Source organism: Polyodon spathula, chromosome 11, assembly GCF_017654505.1.
Source record: "Polyodon spathula isolate WHYD16114869_AA chromosome 11, ASM1765450v1, whole genome shotgun sequence".
NCBI classification, from domain to species: Eukaryota; Metazoa; Chordata; class Actinopteri; order Acipenseriformes; family Polyodontidae; genus Polyodon; species Polyodon spathula.
In genome coordinates, this window is record NC_054544.1 from 28,429,960 (window position 1) to 28,447,684 (window position 17,725).

The 17,725-nt window shown below is 41.7% G+C and overlaps 1 protein-coding gene across 3 annotated transcripts; it reads right to left on the reverse strand.

The window, feature by feature from the left end:
- Window positions 1-7,167: 7,167 nt before the first annotated feature.
- On the reverse strand, window positions 7,168-16,703 carry mfsd8l1 (major facilitator superfamily domain containing 8-like 1). Of its 3 annotated transcripts, none has more exons than XM_041264157.1 (12): window positions 16,295-16,703; window positions 13,068-13,253; window positions 11,152-11,214; window positions 10,950-11,069; window positions 10,547-10,626; window positions 10,052-10,340; window positions 9,863-9,936; window positions 9,329-9,542; window positions 8,921-9,043; window positions 8,529-8,659; window positions 8,222-8,358; window positions 7,168-7,319 (listed from the first exon to the last, which is right to left on the reverse strand). In XM_041264157.1, the coding sequence occupies exons 1-11, from the start codon at window positions 16,368-16,370 to the stop codon at window positions 8,275-8,277; spliced, it is 1,440 nt and encodes a 479-aa protein (XP_041120091.1). In that variant the 5' UTR covers window positions 16,371-16,703; the 3' UTR covers window positions 7,168-7,319; window positions 8,222-8,274. The 3 variants fall into 3 exon arrangements, with proteins under 3 accessions (XP_041120091.1, XP_041120089.1, XP_041120088.1); XM_041264155.1 differs by having other exon boundaries at window positions 7,168-8,014; XM_041264154.1 differs by having other exon boundaries at window positions 7,168-8,128.
- Between the last annotated feature and the right edge of the window lie 1,022 nt (window positions 16,704-17,725).

Consider the following 17,725-nt stretch of genomic DNA (forward strand, 5'->3'; position numbering starts at 1 on the left):
ACTGACTGGAGAGTGATCGCTCCAGGGCCGAACAAGGAGAGAACTGCACTGCACTTTTAACCTGGGAACACCAACTTCAGGGGTACATTGCCCGTCTATTCTGTATTCACTTGTGCATGGTTTTCTGTTAGATTCATACTGACATTCACATGCAGGTAGACATCAAGCACCCCCTTTGTTTATATATCAAGCTCCTGATCATTACAAAACAAAACACAAAAGCATTTTATTGTAGGAACGGTTCATCGTAGGAGCTTTGCTTCACCAATGGGCATCCCTTTTTCTTCTTGTCATCTTTTAAACATGATCAATCACGGATCAATCACTCATCAGCCTGTGGTAGAGAATGTGAATGTCCATGTGAAAGAGATGCTTATTCCTCATGGGAGCCAGGAAGATACTGTACAGTTAGACACGTACAGCAAACAGGTCCCAAAACTTTTGACCTTATGGCAGGGCACCACCAACAGACCCGCCTTCCTCGACCACATGATCACGACATCACAAGAGGGAGGGCCGAACGAGAAGGATCTATTTATTTACTGTCATAACAGCTGAGACAATCCTTTTGGGATTTTACTTGTCACACAGTGCCACCTGTTATGAGATGGTGTTACTGCAGCTGTGTTTAGATGAGAAGCCAGGACCAGAGGACACAGTTGGAAATTACATAGAGATAGACTTAGGGCAGAAGGAAGGAGATACACAGAGAGTAGTGAGGGTATAGAATGGGTTACCTGGCTTCTCTGTGCTTTGTCATGATGGTCCCATGCTGCCCTGTCCTCTGGTATCGTTCTTTATCCATACTTTACCCTGAAGCTTTTACTTTCGACACACAATATGTACACACAGTAAAGTGCTTTGTCCTCTTTCAAACCCCCAGTAATACAAAATATAACACAGGCAGCTGGCATTTAGAAAGGATTGCATATTGCAAAAACTTTGTATGAGATTTGTACAGTTCTTGTTTTTAGTTGTAATTCTGCTGACAGGTCAAGTCGCCCCCATGCAGCGGGATTCTGTATGTTTACATCAAACAGCTCCCTAAACTTTTCACCCTGCCGAGGTCACAAGGAGGCCACCCTGGGGCTAGCAGCTCACCAGACATCCCCCACCCCCCTCCGCGCGCTCGCTCACTCATGGTTCAACGGCAGGGCAGCGCCATCACGTGAATATGCCAACATCACCGAAGATCCCCAAACAGACTCCTCCTCTTCGAGATTCTGTTTGTTATTTAATCTCATCCTTTAATTCGTATGGGATTTAACCTTGCCACACAGCAACACCTGCTGGACAAAGGTTGCAATTGCGTTTCCTTTTTGCTTGAGGAGTTTTCTGCACAGACAATGAGAAAAACAACGTGTAAAACCATATTTAGTATTTAGGGCATTTAATTTGTATAAAAATAAAGTGTTATCAAACATACTGTAATTTGCATTTGTAAAGAGTTCCTGGAGTTGCAAGCCTTATTTAAATCATCTGTTACTTTGTATCACACAGCCTCACTGTATTATTTCTGGTGACATGGTTAGACATATTAGAAGTAGTAGAAGTAGTATTGAAAAGCTACAATGAAAAATAAGCCAGCAGCAGTCACTCAGTGTGTCTGTCTGTGTTCAGATGATAAGTTTTCTTGTCTCCAGCCTGCAGTGGCCCCTCATTGTTAGCTATTAATCAGTCACTTCAGCCCACATATACTTCTACAATGTGCTAAACTCAATTATTCATTGTCAACGCTGCCCTCACCCTCACAACACATACTGTTTTACTTAATTTCTGCAGGTGTCACTCAGTTTGTGCACATGTTACTTCTTGAGCTTTTTAAAAAATCTCCTTAACCCTCAGCCCTGCTTTGGGTTGCTAAGATACCAATGTGCTCATTATTTCAGGTTTGATAACCCACGTCTATAGCATACTCCTCACTGTAATAATAACGACCAGAACTAGGAGACTCGTTAACCCTGAGCTGGCACCTGTATTTTCTAATGCGTACTCATACCTGTATATTCTGATGCATACTCATACCTGTATATTCTGATGTGTACTCATTTCCTGTATATTCTGATGTTTACTCATACCTGTATATTCTGATGCGTACTCATTGCCTGTATATTCTGATGCATACTCATACCTGTATATTCTGATGCATACTCATACCTGTATATTCTGATGCGTACTCATTGCCTGTATATTCTGACGCATACTCATTGCCTGTATATTCTGATGTGTACTCATTGCCTGTATATTCTGATGCATACTCATACCTGTATATTCTGATGCATACTCATACCTGTATATTCTGATGTGTACTCATTGCCTGTATATTCTGATGTGTACTCATTGCCTGTATATTCTGATGCATACTCATACCTGTATATTCTGATGCATACTCATACCTGTATATTCTGATGCGTACTCATTGCCTGTATATTCTGACACGTACTCATTGCCTGTATATTCTGATGTGTACTCATTGCCTGTATATTTTGATGCATACTCATACCTGTATATTCTGATGCATACTCATACCTGTATATTCTGATGCGTACTCATTGCGTGTATATTCTGATGCGTACTCATTGCTTGTATATTCTGATGCCTACTCATTGCCTGTATATTCTGATGCGTACTCATGCCTGTATATTCTGATGCGTACTCATACCTGTATATTCTGATGCATACTCACACCTGTATATTCTGATGCGTACTCATTGCGTGTATATTCTGATGCGTACTCGTACCTGTACAGTCTGATGCGTACTCATTGCCTCCACACTGTTCAGTTGTATCTTCCACACTGTGTATGTCTACTGAATGTGTGGAATGGCTTGTAACTACACCGTGGTCAGGAGGGGTTAAGCATCACTGCTGAACGCGCTGAGCTGTGTCCAGTGTTGTCGCACACATTCGCTCAATTCAGTTCGATTGTGGAGGACGCAAGGATTATTTATTTTACACATCCAGTAGTCTGCTGGGATTTCTTTGATGATTCTGCAACAAATCCAGCTTTCATTTTAATTGAATACAGGCCACATAGCTTCAAAATGTTCATCCAGAACATTTAATCGTACATTTTATAGTCGTACATCTAATGTACGACTATAAGAAACTGTAAGTCAAGTGGTTAAGAATTCACTGGAAAAAACCAAACCCCTTTTCTCACATTCACTGACGTAACCAAACAATGCAGGTGAGAGTGAGGACAGGTTTAACAAATGCAGGAGCATAAACTATACTGTAGCAACACTGCACTCATGCATTTATTACATTATTTAATATTTAATAACAAAAATATAAGATCTGCAAGATACCTCAGTCAGTCCATTGGTGACACGTGGAGCTGTGCCCTCACAATCTCAGAATTGTGTATCAATATTAATAAATGGTAACTACAGTATAACTACTTGTAGTTAATGCACCTGTATATCGAACTGCGTCTGTTTTGCTGCATTTCATCACAGAAATGTTTAAAACACACATTATTAGTAGTCAGGACACATGTACTGTGTGACACATATTAATGTAAGATGTTTCGAGACTTGCAAGAAGTAAAGACTGATATCTTCAGGCTTACATCCTATAGCTGTGACCGAGGAGCATACCCAAAACAAGAATGAAACTAAATGCACTGTCAGTGATGGCCTCTGTTCCTTGCAGAAGGCTGTCAGCTGTGCTCTGCACTGCTCCAGCCTGTGGCTGCTCACCCTGTAAGTCCTTCTCAATCCAAAGTCTCATTCTTTCCTGCTGTGGAGGAGGGCTTTCTCACACGGATTGAGGATGGACGTTGGATGTTGGTGCTAGACTGTCTCTCATGGAACACTGGTTAACCTGGCTGTGTGTTAGCGTACCCAGTCAATGAGCCAATCACCATGGATACAAGAACACATCACTGCTAGGATGCCTATCCCATTTCCCTTGTCAGGAGCTGATAATACACTGAACTGCACGCTGCTCTGAAACTAATAAAGCAAGGCCGTCAGGAAGAGCAAGGAAAACCAACATGTTAAGCAATGCGTACAGATCAAGTTCTAAATAGAAATCCTTAGGGTCTGTTTATTACAAGATTCAACTTGGCCTTTCAGAAAAGGAAAGTATTGAGAATGTGTGGATGAAAACCCACCACCATGGAGGAACCCTCTTGCCCTGGACAGACCTGTCCCTGCCAGGCTGCTACAGTGCCAGTGGTCTGGATCGAGTTTTATTGCATGAGATTAATTAACCTTTCAAGAATACAGCACTACGTCATGATGTAGAAATATGCCTATTGCCTTCGTCCATCTGATAAGGTGGTGCAGTCTTTAATGAAACAGATTGCTGTGTGTGTCTGGAGAGCTGGTGGGATTGATCTCACTGCTGAGTTTCATTTGTAATGCTCTGCTATACATAGCAATACATTGCATATTGCATTGTAAAGAGACACAGTGTGATTTATCAGCTAGGGTTTGTAAAGTACGAACTCAGTGAGAGAAAGGGCTTTGCTTTTTATTCTGAGCCTGTTCGCTTACTATGTCCTGGTGTCCATAGCGTGGTGTCAGAGGTAGAGAGATAGGGTGCTCCTTCTTGACATCTGACCCTTTCCACTGTGCAGTAACATTTCCAAACAATTCAGCAATCAACAGTTGATCTTTCCAGGTCAAACCGCACTGCAAAGAAAGCAAAACAAAAAAAGAGGGATACAGGATATACGCCACAGTGGATTTCTCCCAAACTGTATAAAAAACATCTATTAATATATTTTAAAGGATCCACAATAAAAGATGCATAATAACATGCTAAGGAAATACAGCATTATACCAGTGTGTCACTAAGGTTTTTACAAAAGCTTTATATTGTGTGAATTGTTGCACATGTTTATTTTCTTTGTTTTTTTAAACCACTGTTGCAAACTGCCCTAGTCTGATCTTAATGGCATCACTCTTAAAGAACACGCACTTATGAACTTTGATAATATGTGTAAACAGTAACTGTCTCAGATCTTGTTTGAAAGAAGATATCTGCACCCTTTTAAGAGAAAGCATTACAGTATGTCCCTGTGGATTGGATCATCTGAGCTGGATGCTGAGAGCAATCTGAGTTCATCCACAACTTCCAACAGAAGAATTTCAATCATACTGTAAGAAATCAGGGGAACATTGTGACACAATGTTATTTGTTAATTTCTTCAGCTCATGTGTTTGTCTGCCTTGGCTCTTTTAGTCTCCCTAGTTCTGATGGACTTTTTGAAGATTTGATGGGTCTGTGCTGAGCACTGAAGGCCAGGCTTACGCGCTCTCTTGCAGAGAGGGGATTAGAGGAGACACACATAATCGCTTGGAATAAAAACCCAGGCAGTATGCTACCCAAAGAGAGAGAGAAAGGTCCCAGTGTGGCTGGGGTGGCATGTGTCTCAGGACAGTTACAGGCAGTGTTACCCTTTGAAAGAGAGATAGAGAGGTCCCAGTGTGGTTGGAGTAGCAATTCCAGTCTGGTGAGGTCAGCGCTGGGATAAAGTAGTCAATCTATCTAGAGCAGTGCTCTTGAAAGTTTTTTTGGCACATATGTGTTTCTCTCAAAAGGCCAAGGGCAATATCATTTTTCTCTCATGACAGTTAACTTCCAGAATGTAAAATAAAATGACACTGAATTACAGATTTCTCAAATGGAATAAAAGCAGAGACTGAGAGTGTAAGTAGAGTGTAATGACTTTAGTTCCCCACCTATCACATCAGCACTGCACCATTCATGATTAGGACAGCTTTGAGGGCTGTTATGTGTATTACTTTTTGATGGAATATGTTATGATGCTGTTATACACACAGATGTGTTACTGTATTTTATATAAGGTTACTGAGTGAATTGCAGGGAGTTACCTCACATTGTCATTTGCAAGGAAGCAGTGCCACCATGAGGTGATCACAGGAAATACAGGGCTGATTTCTATTTCTTTTCTGTTAAATACTCAACACTTTTGTTCCATAAGTTGCAATAAGATACTTTTTTCAAAATGTAATTTTCTCAAAACTTAAAACTGTGTCTGTACTCATTTTGACATGACGTTTAGTAAATGTAAAATATTTAAAGCACACACGTTTAGGGATTGTTTCTCTCCAGTACGAGGTGCTAGTTTATCAGTCAGATTCAGCAAGGGGGGGCACAGACTTTGAACTAGATCACTAACCTGGTTTCACAGGTGAGAAAATGAAGCAGCTTTTTATCTAACATGAACAATAAACCTGTTTAAACTGAGCTGCATATGTTGTAAGGTCTCTTAAATATACAAGTATTCCAAGTGTTTTACTGGGTTTGAAACTGAGGGCCGTCTGCACACTGTGAGTTTTCTTTAAAAGCAAATGCTGATAGAAAAATACTTCTTTAAGAGCTCATACTTGCACCCCTGTTGTTTTTTGCTTTTCTGGATAATTACAAAAGAAACACAAGACTGTCTGTTGTATTGCTTTATTTGTTTTATTGCACGGTTGCTCTTGACCAGCAGAGTATAAAGTACATTCACTTCAGGTTTTTGAAGAAAAAAAAAGCTAAAAATAATGATCTTCAACATCAGGGCTTCTCAAACTCGGCCCTGGGGACCCCCTGTGTCTGCTGGTTATCATTCCAACGGAGCTCTCAATTACTGAACTAGACCCTGAATTGAACTGATCATTTGCTTAATTAGACCCTTTTACTTGTTTTCAGCTCTTAAACAGCTGCAGTTCAAGTTACATTTCAAATATTACAAGTAACTTGAAATATGCAGCTGTTCAAGAGCTGAAAACAATTTAAAAGGTCTAATTAAGCAAATGATCAGTTCAATTAAGGGTCTAGTTAAGAAACTGACAGCTCAGTTGGAATGGAAACCAGCAGCCACAGGGGCTCCCCAGGATCAAGTTTGAGAAGCCCTGTTCTACAGCAACAGATTTAATCAGTGAACATTAAAATTCAAACACAGCAGTTACACCGTTTGGACACCAGTGGGCACTGCATGCCAAGGTAAACTAAAGGACAGGGGGAATGGGAGATGATAACAGACACTCTGCTACTCCTGAGAACAGGCACTGTCGACAATAGACAGCCCATCTACTTTAACAGGCTTGTGAAAGTTTCAATGGCTCTGTTCTTGTAGTGAGGGAGGAGACACTGTTGACCCATCTGATCATACCAGCAGCTTATTAAAAGACATGAATGAAAAAGAAAAAGCTGCATTAAAAAAGAAAACTGCATCTGTAGTACTTCAATCCTCAAAGCCTGCAAACATTTTGATATTGCTGTTGATCCAGGCCAAACCACAACAGGGAGGAAACTCCATCCGTGTGCAATGGGCATCCTGCACGTTCTGCATATAACTGTGTACACATTAATGACATAATGCATTACTTACAGGGATGTAGTGCAGTGTACAGTATTGGAAACACAGGATTCTTGGCGTAAAGGTTGAACAAACTGAAAAAGTGTACAGCATCACACTAAGAAATAATTATAGCGGCTTTTTAAAAGTACCAAATAACAAAACAAACAGTGAAATACCTTATACCTGATATTCAGTGCAACCTACACTGTACACAATCCGTTTTCCATAGAAAATAAAGCCCCTGCCCTCTAGGACCATGTGGTATAATACATTCATTATATGTTAATTATTTTCCTATTTATTTAGCACTAACTTACTGCCATAAATAGGTATTATTGTTACAGCTGACTGGTAGTTTGGTTCAGTGATTAGAGTTCAGGATGGTCTGAGGATCAGGACATGGAAAGGATTAGTGACTGTTTCAGAGGCTGTCTCCAGAGATGCAGTTATGTATTGGGAGAGGTGTGCATGTGCACGTGTGTGTGTGCGTGTGTGTGGGCGCGTGTAGGGATATCGTCTCTTGTTTATGATGGTATCACAGCCCTGCCTAGGGCCCTGGAAGGAGTGTCCAGCTCATGTCCAGCCCTGGCCTTGCCTTAGTGAAGGTCAGCCCAGTATGAGTGATGTGTAGTGCAGCCTCTCAGCCAGTCAGTTAGGGGAGGAAGGTTCACATTCACAGAGAACCCAGACCTGTACAGAGACACAGAGACAGTCCATCTCGCTCCATATATATATATATATATATGCACACAGGTAATGCTTGCTTCAAGAAGTATTTAACCAGAGAGAATGGGGTTTTCACTTCTACAGTAAAAAAAGAAGAAAAAAAACGTATGAAAGAAATCTCTCTGAAACTTTACTGGGTTAATTGGCTAGACTGCAATGAAAGTCACATACCGTTCTGATGTGTTAGCCTGCCTCTCAGCCTCTCTGCCAGGTCTCCACAGCCACTAGCCACAGCCCTCCTGGGTGTCAGCGTGGTCGGTCTTGGTACGAGGCTCCACCAGTTGATTGTAGAACACGCTCATCATCACCTGAGCAACACAACGCAGTGTCACCAATCCGGATAGACTGACACACAGTATATTAAAAAACAACAGGTACTTGGCCTTTGTACTCTGAGCACCCTGTGAGCACTATAAGCTAGCCCACACACATGTAGTACAGTACAGTGCAGTGCTGTATCTCTGGTACAGATACTCACAGTGAGTAGAGTCAGCAGCCCCATCATCACCCCCAGCATGACATACAGGTTCCCAATCAACCCACCCGCCCACAGGGGGCCCAAGATGGTGGCCAGACCCCCGACGGAGCGCCGCAGACCCTGACTGAACCCTGGGGAGAGAGAACATTACAGGACAGTTAGAGAGAAGGCAGTGGAACTTGGGTAGAGTGTGAGTGGTATTCATATATGTGTGTCTCTGTAGTGTAGTACGATTTATGTTCGTGTCTGTGTCTGAAGCCGATCACAACAATAGATTCCAGTACATCATACTTTGCTGTAAGTGTTGTCCTTTGCATGCTAGAATATCAGCTGATAAAAAAATCGAAGTAGAGTGGATTTTACATCTCTGGATCACTAACACAGTGACTCACCCTGCGTCTTCTCAGCCGTCACCTTGGAGAAGAGGGAGATCTGCGAGACCGACACAAAGGGGAGCCCCAGAACCTGCAGGAACACCCCGATAACAAACTGGGCCAGCAGCCAGGCCCCCTTGCCTGGGAGAGGCACACAGAGCAGCACATTAAGGGATCAGCGTTTGGTCAAGGCTGGCTCAAACTCCAAATCGAGATATGTTCCAAGCATGGTATTTATAAAGAACCTGTCGCATATTTGTTGTACCCCAGACAACTGTGCAGAGGGTTCAATGTGTTATTTGCACAGGCTGAAATCTAAAAGCACAGTGCTCCTTGCATGACCACTCTGCCCCTTGGCCAGTCTTTTCAGTCAGGATAGCAGGAGTAAAAGCTCTATATACTAATGGAGCTGCAGAGTGTAGTTACCTCGGGGCTTGCACAGGAAGATGAGGAACCAGACACAAGAGACATTGCAGATGACCAGCCCAACGGCCAGGATAACCCGGTCAGCGTAGCGGCCACTGAGCCAGCGCACAAAGAAGAAGCCGGCGATCACCTCGATGCCACACAGGCAGTACATGGCGCTGTTCTCCAGCTCCCCGAAGTTAAAGTACTTCTGAGTGAGGGGCGTCACCATCGTCTGTGAGGAATACAGATACAGGCAGCCAATCAGGCAACTACAAAGAGACAAGAAGGAGGGGAGGGATCGATGCGCAGCTCAATTTACTAACAGGCTGCACTGTGCTGGCCTCTACTGCACCACAATGCTGAAGACTAAATTACAATGCGGCCAGATAATACCTTACACAGTTCCTCTTCTTTCCAGAACCTTTTAATACAGATAACTGGACCCACCACTAGGTCTATAACATTATAATACAGAACCCCGCATGGGTAATGCATGCTAACTCCTGAATGCTTGGATAGCAGATGACAATGCAGCACAGGGAGTGCTCTCACCTCCAGGGCGGTCTGGTTGAACAGGGTGATGAACTGGGCAGTCAGCAGAACCATCACCTCTTCCCGCAGATACTCTGAAACACAGAGAGCACAGCATCACCTGCAGGACAAAGGACTACAGCACACCTTCACACAGAAGGCACTGGGAGTGGCAGAAGCACACAGAAACAGACAGACAGCAAGGCCCACCTCTGCTTACGCTAAAGTTGTGGAAAGGCCCCATGCTGCGGGAGGGAGAGGGCGGGTCGAGGGTCCCATTGGGCAGGGGGAGCTCCTGGATGTCAGCACTTTGGATGCTGCCGTAGGACTTCTGGATGTCCTGGGCAACTAGTGGCTTCTCCTCACCCTCCTCGTCCTCCCCTTCCTCTTCCTCTTCCTGTTTCTTCTCCTCCCGCTGCAGCGCCCCCCGTGGCGGGAGGTCCCAGTACATGAAGACGACAGCAAGCTGCAGCAGCATCCATAAGAAGCACATGAAGAGCTGCCGACACAGAGATAGGGAAAATAAACAGACTTACAAAACAGCACTTGTTATGGATTGCACTGTAGTTCTGTATACATTCACCTGCTAAAACACACACACACACACACAACAACAACAAACACAAATGTGCAATGCTCTTACCACAAACTGAATGCTAAAGTAGCCGAGAAAGAAACCACTATGAACAGAAAAACAGCTCTTACCCCAGGTGAGGTGTATTTATTCACTATAAATGGGCCCAGTCTGAAGTCACATAGTCGCAAGAAGAGATTAAACGCTGGACCTGCGGGAGACAGACAGACATGTGTTAGAAAAATCTGATACCATTCCACAAATGTATCATGCCATTCCCTTATAAAAGTTCACCACTTTATTTTTGCATGCGGTTTTTACAGTTTTATCATGCTTTTCTCATGTTTATACTGTGCACTGACCACAGTTTATCCTGGTTTGCCATGTTTTTAAATATGCTTTACCATACCTCACTATAATTTACAATGCCTGCCTATGCTTTATTACACTTCACTATGCTTTTACTATGGTAAACATTTATAAGGGATTAGTGAAAGTGCAGGTAACAATGACATAATAAAAGTGCACACAGACCAATCAACAGCCCCGCCTGTCTGCATGCCATGACTGCAGCGAAGACGGTGGCGCGGCCTTCGGGCGCCGTGGCACGGGTCAGATAGCCGAAGATTGAGGCACCAGCCCCCGTGCCAATACCTGCATGAGACAGAGGAAAAGGAGCATGGAATTCTACCCATACAACTCAGTGCATTCAAAAATCCGCAGAACAACTCCTTACCTGCAACCAGCCGGCTGGACAGCAGCAGCCACTTGGAGACCCCCATGAAGTACATGAAGTTACCTGCAACAGATAGACCACTGGAGAGGGTTAATGGGATTTAGTAAGTAACAGACTTTTTACTTCATTCGGTCGAAGAGGTGCTATGCAGTGCCTATAGAAAGTCTACACCCCCTTGAACTTTTTTCACATTTTGTTGTGTCAGTGCCTCAGAGTTTCATGCATTTAAATTAGGATTTTTTTCCACTTATTTTTTTCTACACACCATACTCCACACTGTTAAAGGGAAAAAAAGTTTTTAATGAGAAAAAAATTATATATTAAAAATAGCAAACTGAAAGATCATAGTTGGTTAAGTCTACACCCCCCTGAGTTAATACTTGGTGGAAGCACCTTTGGCAGCAATTACAGCTGTGAGACTGTTGGGATAGGTCTCTACCAACTTTGCACACCTAGATTTGGCAATATTTGACCATTCTTCTTTACAAAAGTTTTCAAACTCTGTCAAGTTCCTTGGGGAGCGTTGATGGACAGCAATCTTCAAGTCATGCCACAAATTTTCGATTGGATTTAAGTCAGGGTTCTGACTGGGCTGCTCAAGGACATTTACCTTTTTGTTCCTTAGCCACTCCAGTGTAGCTTTGACTGTGTGCTTTGGGTCGTTGTCATGCTGAAAGGTGAACTTCCATCCCAGTTTCAGCTTTCTTGCAGAGGGCAGTAGGTTTTCCTCAAGGACTTCTCTGTACTTTGCTCCATTCATTTTCACTTATATCCTGAAGTGCCCCAGTCCCTGCCGATGAGAAACAGTAGGGATGGTGTTCTTTGGGTGATGCGCTGTGTTGTGTTTGTGCCAACATAACGCTTAGCATTTAGGCCAAAAAGTTAAATTTTAGTTTCGTCAGAACGCAAAACATTTTGCCACATGGCTACAGAATCTCCTGTGTTTTTTTTTTTTTTGCATATTTCAAACAGCATTCAAATGGCTTCCTTCTTGCCACCCTAATCATACAGGCCAGATTTGTGGAGTGCTTGGTATATTGTTGTCACATGCACACTTGGACCAGTCTTGGCCTGTAGCTCTTGAAGTTGCTAATGGCCTCTTGGAAGCCTCTCTGATCAGTTTCCTTCTTGCTCGGCCATCCAGTTTGGAGGGACGGCCTGATCTAGGCAGGGTCTTGGTGGTGCCATACACCTTCCACTTCTTAATAATCGTCTTGACCGTGCTCCAAAGGATATTCAAGGCCTTTGATATTTTTTATACCCCTCCCCTGATCTGTGCTTTTCAACAACTTTGTCCCGGAGTTCTTTTGAAAGCGCCTTGGTGCTCATGGTTGAGTCTTTGCTTTGAAATGCACTACTCAGCAGAGGAAGCATACAGGAACTGCTGAATTTATCCTGAAATCATGTGAATCACTACAATTTAACACAGGTGGAGACCACTTAACTTGGTGTGTGATTTTGAAGGCGATTGGTTACACCTGAGCTAATTTAGGATTGCTATTACAAGGGTTAACTTATCCAACCAAGCTATTTCAGTTTTTATTTTTTAATTAATTTTCTACACATTTTTTTTCACTAGGAAGTCGGGTAGGATGTGTAGATAATTTATTTATTTATTTATTTATTTATTTATTTTTAATGCATTTTAATTCCAGGCTATAAGGCAACAAAAGGTGAACATTCTGAAAGGGTGTGTAGACTTTCTATAGGCACTGTATGTCACAGTACTTCAAGAGTGTTTGAGTGTTTTGCCCATATCAGGCTGTTCAAGCAGGGGACCACTGTAACTAACACAGTTTTGAATGTTAACATAGAAGGGTTTTTTCTGTTCTAATGTATTTCCTCACCAGACGCAGCAGAATATTCCAGTCAACCCCATTAATAAACTCAGTAAAGGAAGGCTGGCCCGGGCTCACCTACGATCTCAAAGAGGTTAGCAAAAAGGATGATGGCCTTGGTCCTACGAGTCCGGTCTGACCAGTGTCCGAATAGAGGCCCGGCCAGCAGACCGGTCAAAGAAAACGCAGACAGACCCAGCCCCAGGAAATAGGGCTCTGCATGGAGGGTCTGCAGGTACTTCCAGATAGTGGGCAAGATCACCGCTGTTAGAGAGAGCAGTCGTTACTCATCGCTTCATCATCACAATAACATTGCAGAAAGCCTCAGCATCATGCATGTCAGACTGTTCTAGATGGATAAGTCTTAACTCTAGAACTCTATTGAATCCCTCAAGAGACATTGAAAAAAGACTCCCATTGCATAGCAGTTTGATCAATTCCTGGTCACACCTGAGCTTGTTACCTATACACTGAGGCTAATCAAGCTCCTAGTAAAACCTGGAATGGCTGAACATGCTATGCACTAGAAGTGTTGTTTCCACCATTTTTGATACAGGTATAGGTAAATAATGCATTGTATAGCAGACATATCTCATTTAGATGTGGGAGGGTAATACAGTAGCAGTGCCCTAAGGGTTCAGGGTTCAGAGTTCAGTGGCAGTTCAGGGTGCAACAAGAGCTGGAGAGTGCCGAGTGTACCATGAGCGTGCAGAAAGGGACTGGATTCACATGTGATAAACTGCACTGTCTATGAAACGCGTGTTGTTTATCATTTGCAGGCTGGCCTGTCATTGCAAATAGCTTCCCTCCATCTGGAAGTGTGTGAAGGGCTAGAGTCACACAGTATGAGCAGTGCGAAAAGCAGGTGTTTATCCTGCACGCTCCACCTCCCAGGCAGCCCTTTGGACCGACTGGAGTTAATAACAGGATAAGCTTGCAGAATCTTAGCCACAGATGAGTTGCTTTCTCTGAACAAGTGCAACTGAAAATTAAACATGCCCTGTTTACACATATAGTAGGTCCTCGCTGTATATTTATAAACTGTATATTATTTGATTGTTAAGTATTAAACTACATTTCTTCACAGGGCCCACTATTATGAAGTCAAGTAGCCAAGCGTTTCTTTAAAAAAAAAAAAAAAAACCCTATACGTTGTACACTTATTAATTACATACCGATTATAATGACTTATTTGCATAAAAGGTTCGAAAGAACACGTTTTTCCATTGTCAATATGCTGACATCGTTAATGCTCAAAGCGCTCACAAGAAAAAATAGACAAGCATGGAATCATTTAAAAATAAGTCGCAAAAATGAAGAGAAGCAACCATAAATCAATAGCAGAGAAATATGTGTAGGGCAGAAAATAAGTCATTTGTATTGGTTACTGTGGCACGACTATGTTTGAAATGTATGCTTACACTTTAAATCACAGGCTTGAATTACAGCACGTTTGCATTTGGACAGTTAGGGCCCGTATATTGATTGGGATTGACCGTTATGCAGGGGATACAGAAAGTGCAAATGATGGAGAAACGCAGCAAGCATGGCTAAACTAAACAGCTGCACTGTTATTATCTGTTTATTTAGCAGACGCGGTTATCCAAGGCGACTTATAAGGACGATCCCCTCTTGCGTACAGTAATATAAAGCCTTTTGAACACATATTGTGTACAACAATTAATGCACAAGCCTTCCACAGCACGTGCGTAGCTAGGAATGGAAATTTGGGTGGGCCCCAACCTCGGGTGGACGGGCAAGTAGCAAAGGTCTGACGTCACAGGAAATAGCTTACATTACAAACATGACTTAAATCAATTACATCTCTGAATACATCAAATATCTCCCCGGGGTTTGAGCAGAGCAAAGTAGCCAAGACTGAAATGTATGGTGCCAAGTGAAACAAGGCAAACATTTTTTGCAGCTTATAACATTAGTTGCACGTATACACTACAAGTACAAGGCACATATACATACAACCTACAGAAACAAACACATTGTGCACAATAACTGCAAAACCGTTTCGTTTGACAAAAAATGTGCAAACATAAACTAAAAAATCCCCAAATAAAAAAAAAAAAGCTGTATTGCTTTTTTCTTCTGAGCTGTATTGTAATCTCTTAGCTATATTGTAATAACTTGTTAGTAATATTGTATAGCTATATATGATATTATATAATATAATAATATATATATATATATATATATATATATATATATATATATATATATATATATATATATATATTTTTTTTTTTTTTTTATAAAATAAATTAAAAATCAGGCTAAGCTCCTGCTGCCTTCAAACAAAAACTAAAATCTTAGCTGTGTCGAGAATACCTCGTTTCCAATTCCAGCTAAATATGGCTGCTTTCGTTTTCAAAGCATTTTCTCAGTTACAGCTAAACAAAGATACTGCGTTGACTGCAAAAACAAAAACAGATTTTTAACACAGCCTTGACTGACACATTCAGCAACATTTTCAAGTTTTGTAAACCTTTTAAAATTATGTTGACACGCTAATGAAAAGGAACGTGAAATTTCCATATTTTGCCGCCTTTAAAATAAATCTTATACACGGGAGAAAAGTGGACGGCAAACCTTAAATGCAAAAAATAAGTTTTTTGTATTCCTTTCCACTTCTAATGCTACGTAGAAATAATTATAAAGATTTAAAAGTACAGATCCCTTCAAATTGTTAATAAAATGTAACATCATACATGTCACTGACTCGCTAGGTCATTGTAGTATGGCTCGAACACCAATCACGAAGTCGGTATTTGCTTGACCGCGTTGCCATAATTACCAAATGCAGGACGCCGATAAAAGTATGAATTCACAGTAATACTGGAATACAGAAATACGGGAAAATAAATCGTGTTTTTTAACGGTAAACTGAAAGAAACTGAAAGCAATTTTAAGCTATTTGTCAGCATTCGGTCCGTTGATCCTCTTGGGATTGGGTAAATTTAGCAGCGGTGGTTTGGTAACGGTGTTACGCATATTTCTGTATCCCCATGGAATTCTGTATCCCCTTAGAGTTGATCAAGAGCGCTACAAGTGAACGCCTGATCTTTCTGAACAGTATTTACATGTAATAAAATTAAAACGTGTTTTAAAAGAATAATAGTTTTAGAAGTTTACTTTTAATCAAGGGTTTTGTGTATTGAGCAACGCAGGAGGCTGAGCGTACTGTAGAAAATTTGACAAGTCACACCCTGGTTATTTGCAAGACGTATGTACATTCGGTAAACGGTATTGCTCAATTCATGTACTTTGCCTGTAAATACGACAAAAACCCTTACCGTATTCAATGCCACTGAAAAGGAATATTAGTCCGATAGTGAAATTGGTGAGCTTCTTCTTTCGCTGGAATTCCATTCCAGTATTTACTCCGTATTTATTAAAGTTATTTCACTAAAATGAACTGTTCTATCTGCTCGGGTCGTTTTCAAGTTTAACTAATTAACATTGCCACCAATGTCAAGAAAACACATGTTATTGCTTTTAAAAGGAAGCTTTGGAAGTACATGGTTGAAATCGTGATATTATTGAGAGCGATCGGGTAATTTCCTCTCGCCTGTCACTGTTAAATAATGCCACGGGTTGCTTTTGTTGTAGATTTAAATCGCCCAGAAAAACTGTAATGACCTCGACAGCGCATTAAACATCCAGATTACTTTCTGCGTGTAGACTGTCCTTACCCTCTTCCGGTGGGAAGGTTTGTCACAACAACGTTGTCAGATTAGCTCAGCCCATCACACGAGGTTCATTTGCTGAGTGGAGGCGCGTGGGGCAGGTACATCACAAGACAGCATAAACTCTGTTTGCATTTGTTTTAAATATAATTTTGTTTTGGACCTCAAGATATTTAGAAAATATATTTATTATATGAAAGAAAGAAAAAGTGCCATTTGGGTTACACTAAGTGACACGTTACACAGCAGCAACCAGACTCTTGATTCATTCTGATTCATAATTCAGTGCCTGCCGTCTGCAGCGTGACTGGCTCCAGTTTATTTCTCCAGTGCCTATGACGCTAGGCTGGCTGCAATGTACGGTTGGATCGCAACCATATACAGTATATAGCAGGCTTATTATGTATATGTATAATACAAATGACAATTTGTAATGCACATTAGGTTCTATCATCACTACAACTCTACTAGAATATTAAATTAGCTCTAAACAGAGCCTCGCAAATGGATCTTTGTTCAAAACGGGACACAACACTTTTATAAATCCCCCCCCCCCCCCCCCCCCCCCCCCCCCCCCCATTCAAAGGCTTTGGCTATAGGTCGATAAGAAGAAACATTCTTCTGTGTAACAGTATCTCTTGACGCATTACTTTCTAGCCCCCCTTCACAGGGCTGTTGTAAATCGTGTATTAACTTACACTTCACTGTATTTTGTGTCTGTGCATGTTTTCTTAATTAAAGATAAGTGGAGACACAGAAGTACTGGTTAGATTTAGATCGGATTGCAACTGAACCCTGCCCTCTTGTGCTTAGTGTCTAAATCTATGAATCCCCCTTCAAGAACTAGCCAGAATCAAACCTTAAGGTGACTATCTGACCCTGTAAGATATGTCAACTGGACACGTGTCTAGTTGCTCGCGTTGTGGTGCGTTTCTGAAGGTTTGTGTGTCTGAATATGTTCATAATTAACATAAATAAACATAAATAAATAACATCAACCCTGTGTTGCATACTGCAAAACAGGAACTGATTAAATGA

Coding starts and splice junctions, on each gene's coding strand:
- mfsd8l1 (XM_041264157.1), bottom strand. CDS start 16,370: ATGGAATTCCAGCGAAAGAAGAAGCTCACCAATTTCACTATCGGACTA. Junction 13,254..16,294: donor TTTCAGTGGCATTGAATACG/GTAAGGGTTTTT, acceptor TCTCTCTAACAG/CGGTGATCTTGCCCACTATC. Junction 8,359..8,528: donor GGCTGCTGACTCTACTCACT/GTGAGTATCTGT, acceptor TGTGTTGCTCAG/GTGATGATGAGCGTGTTCTA.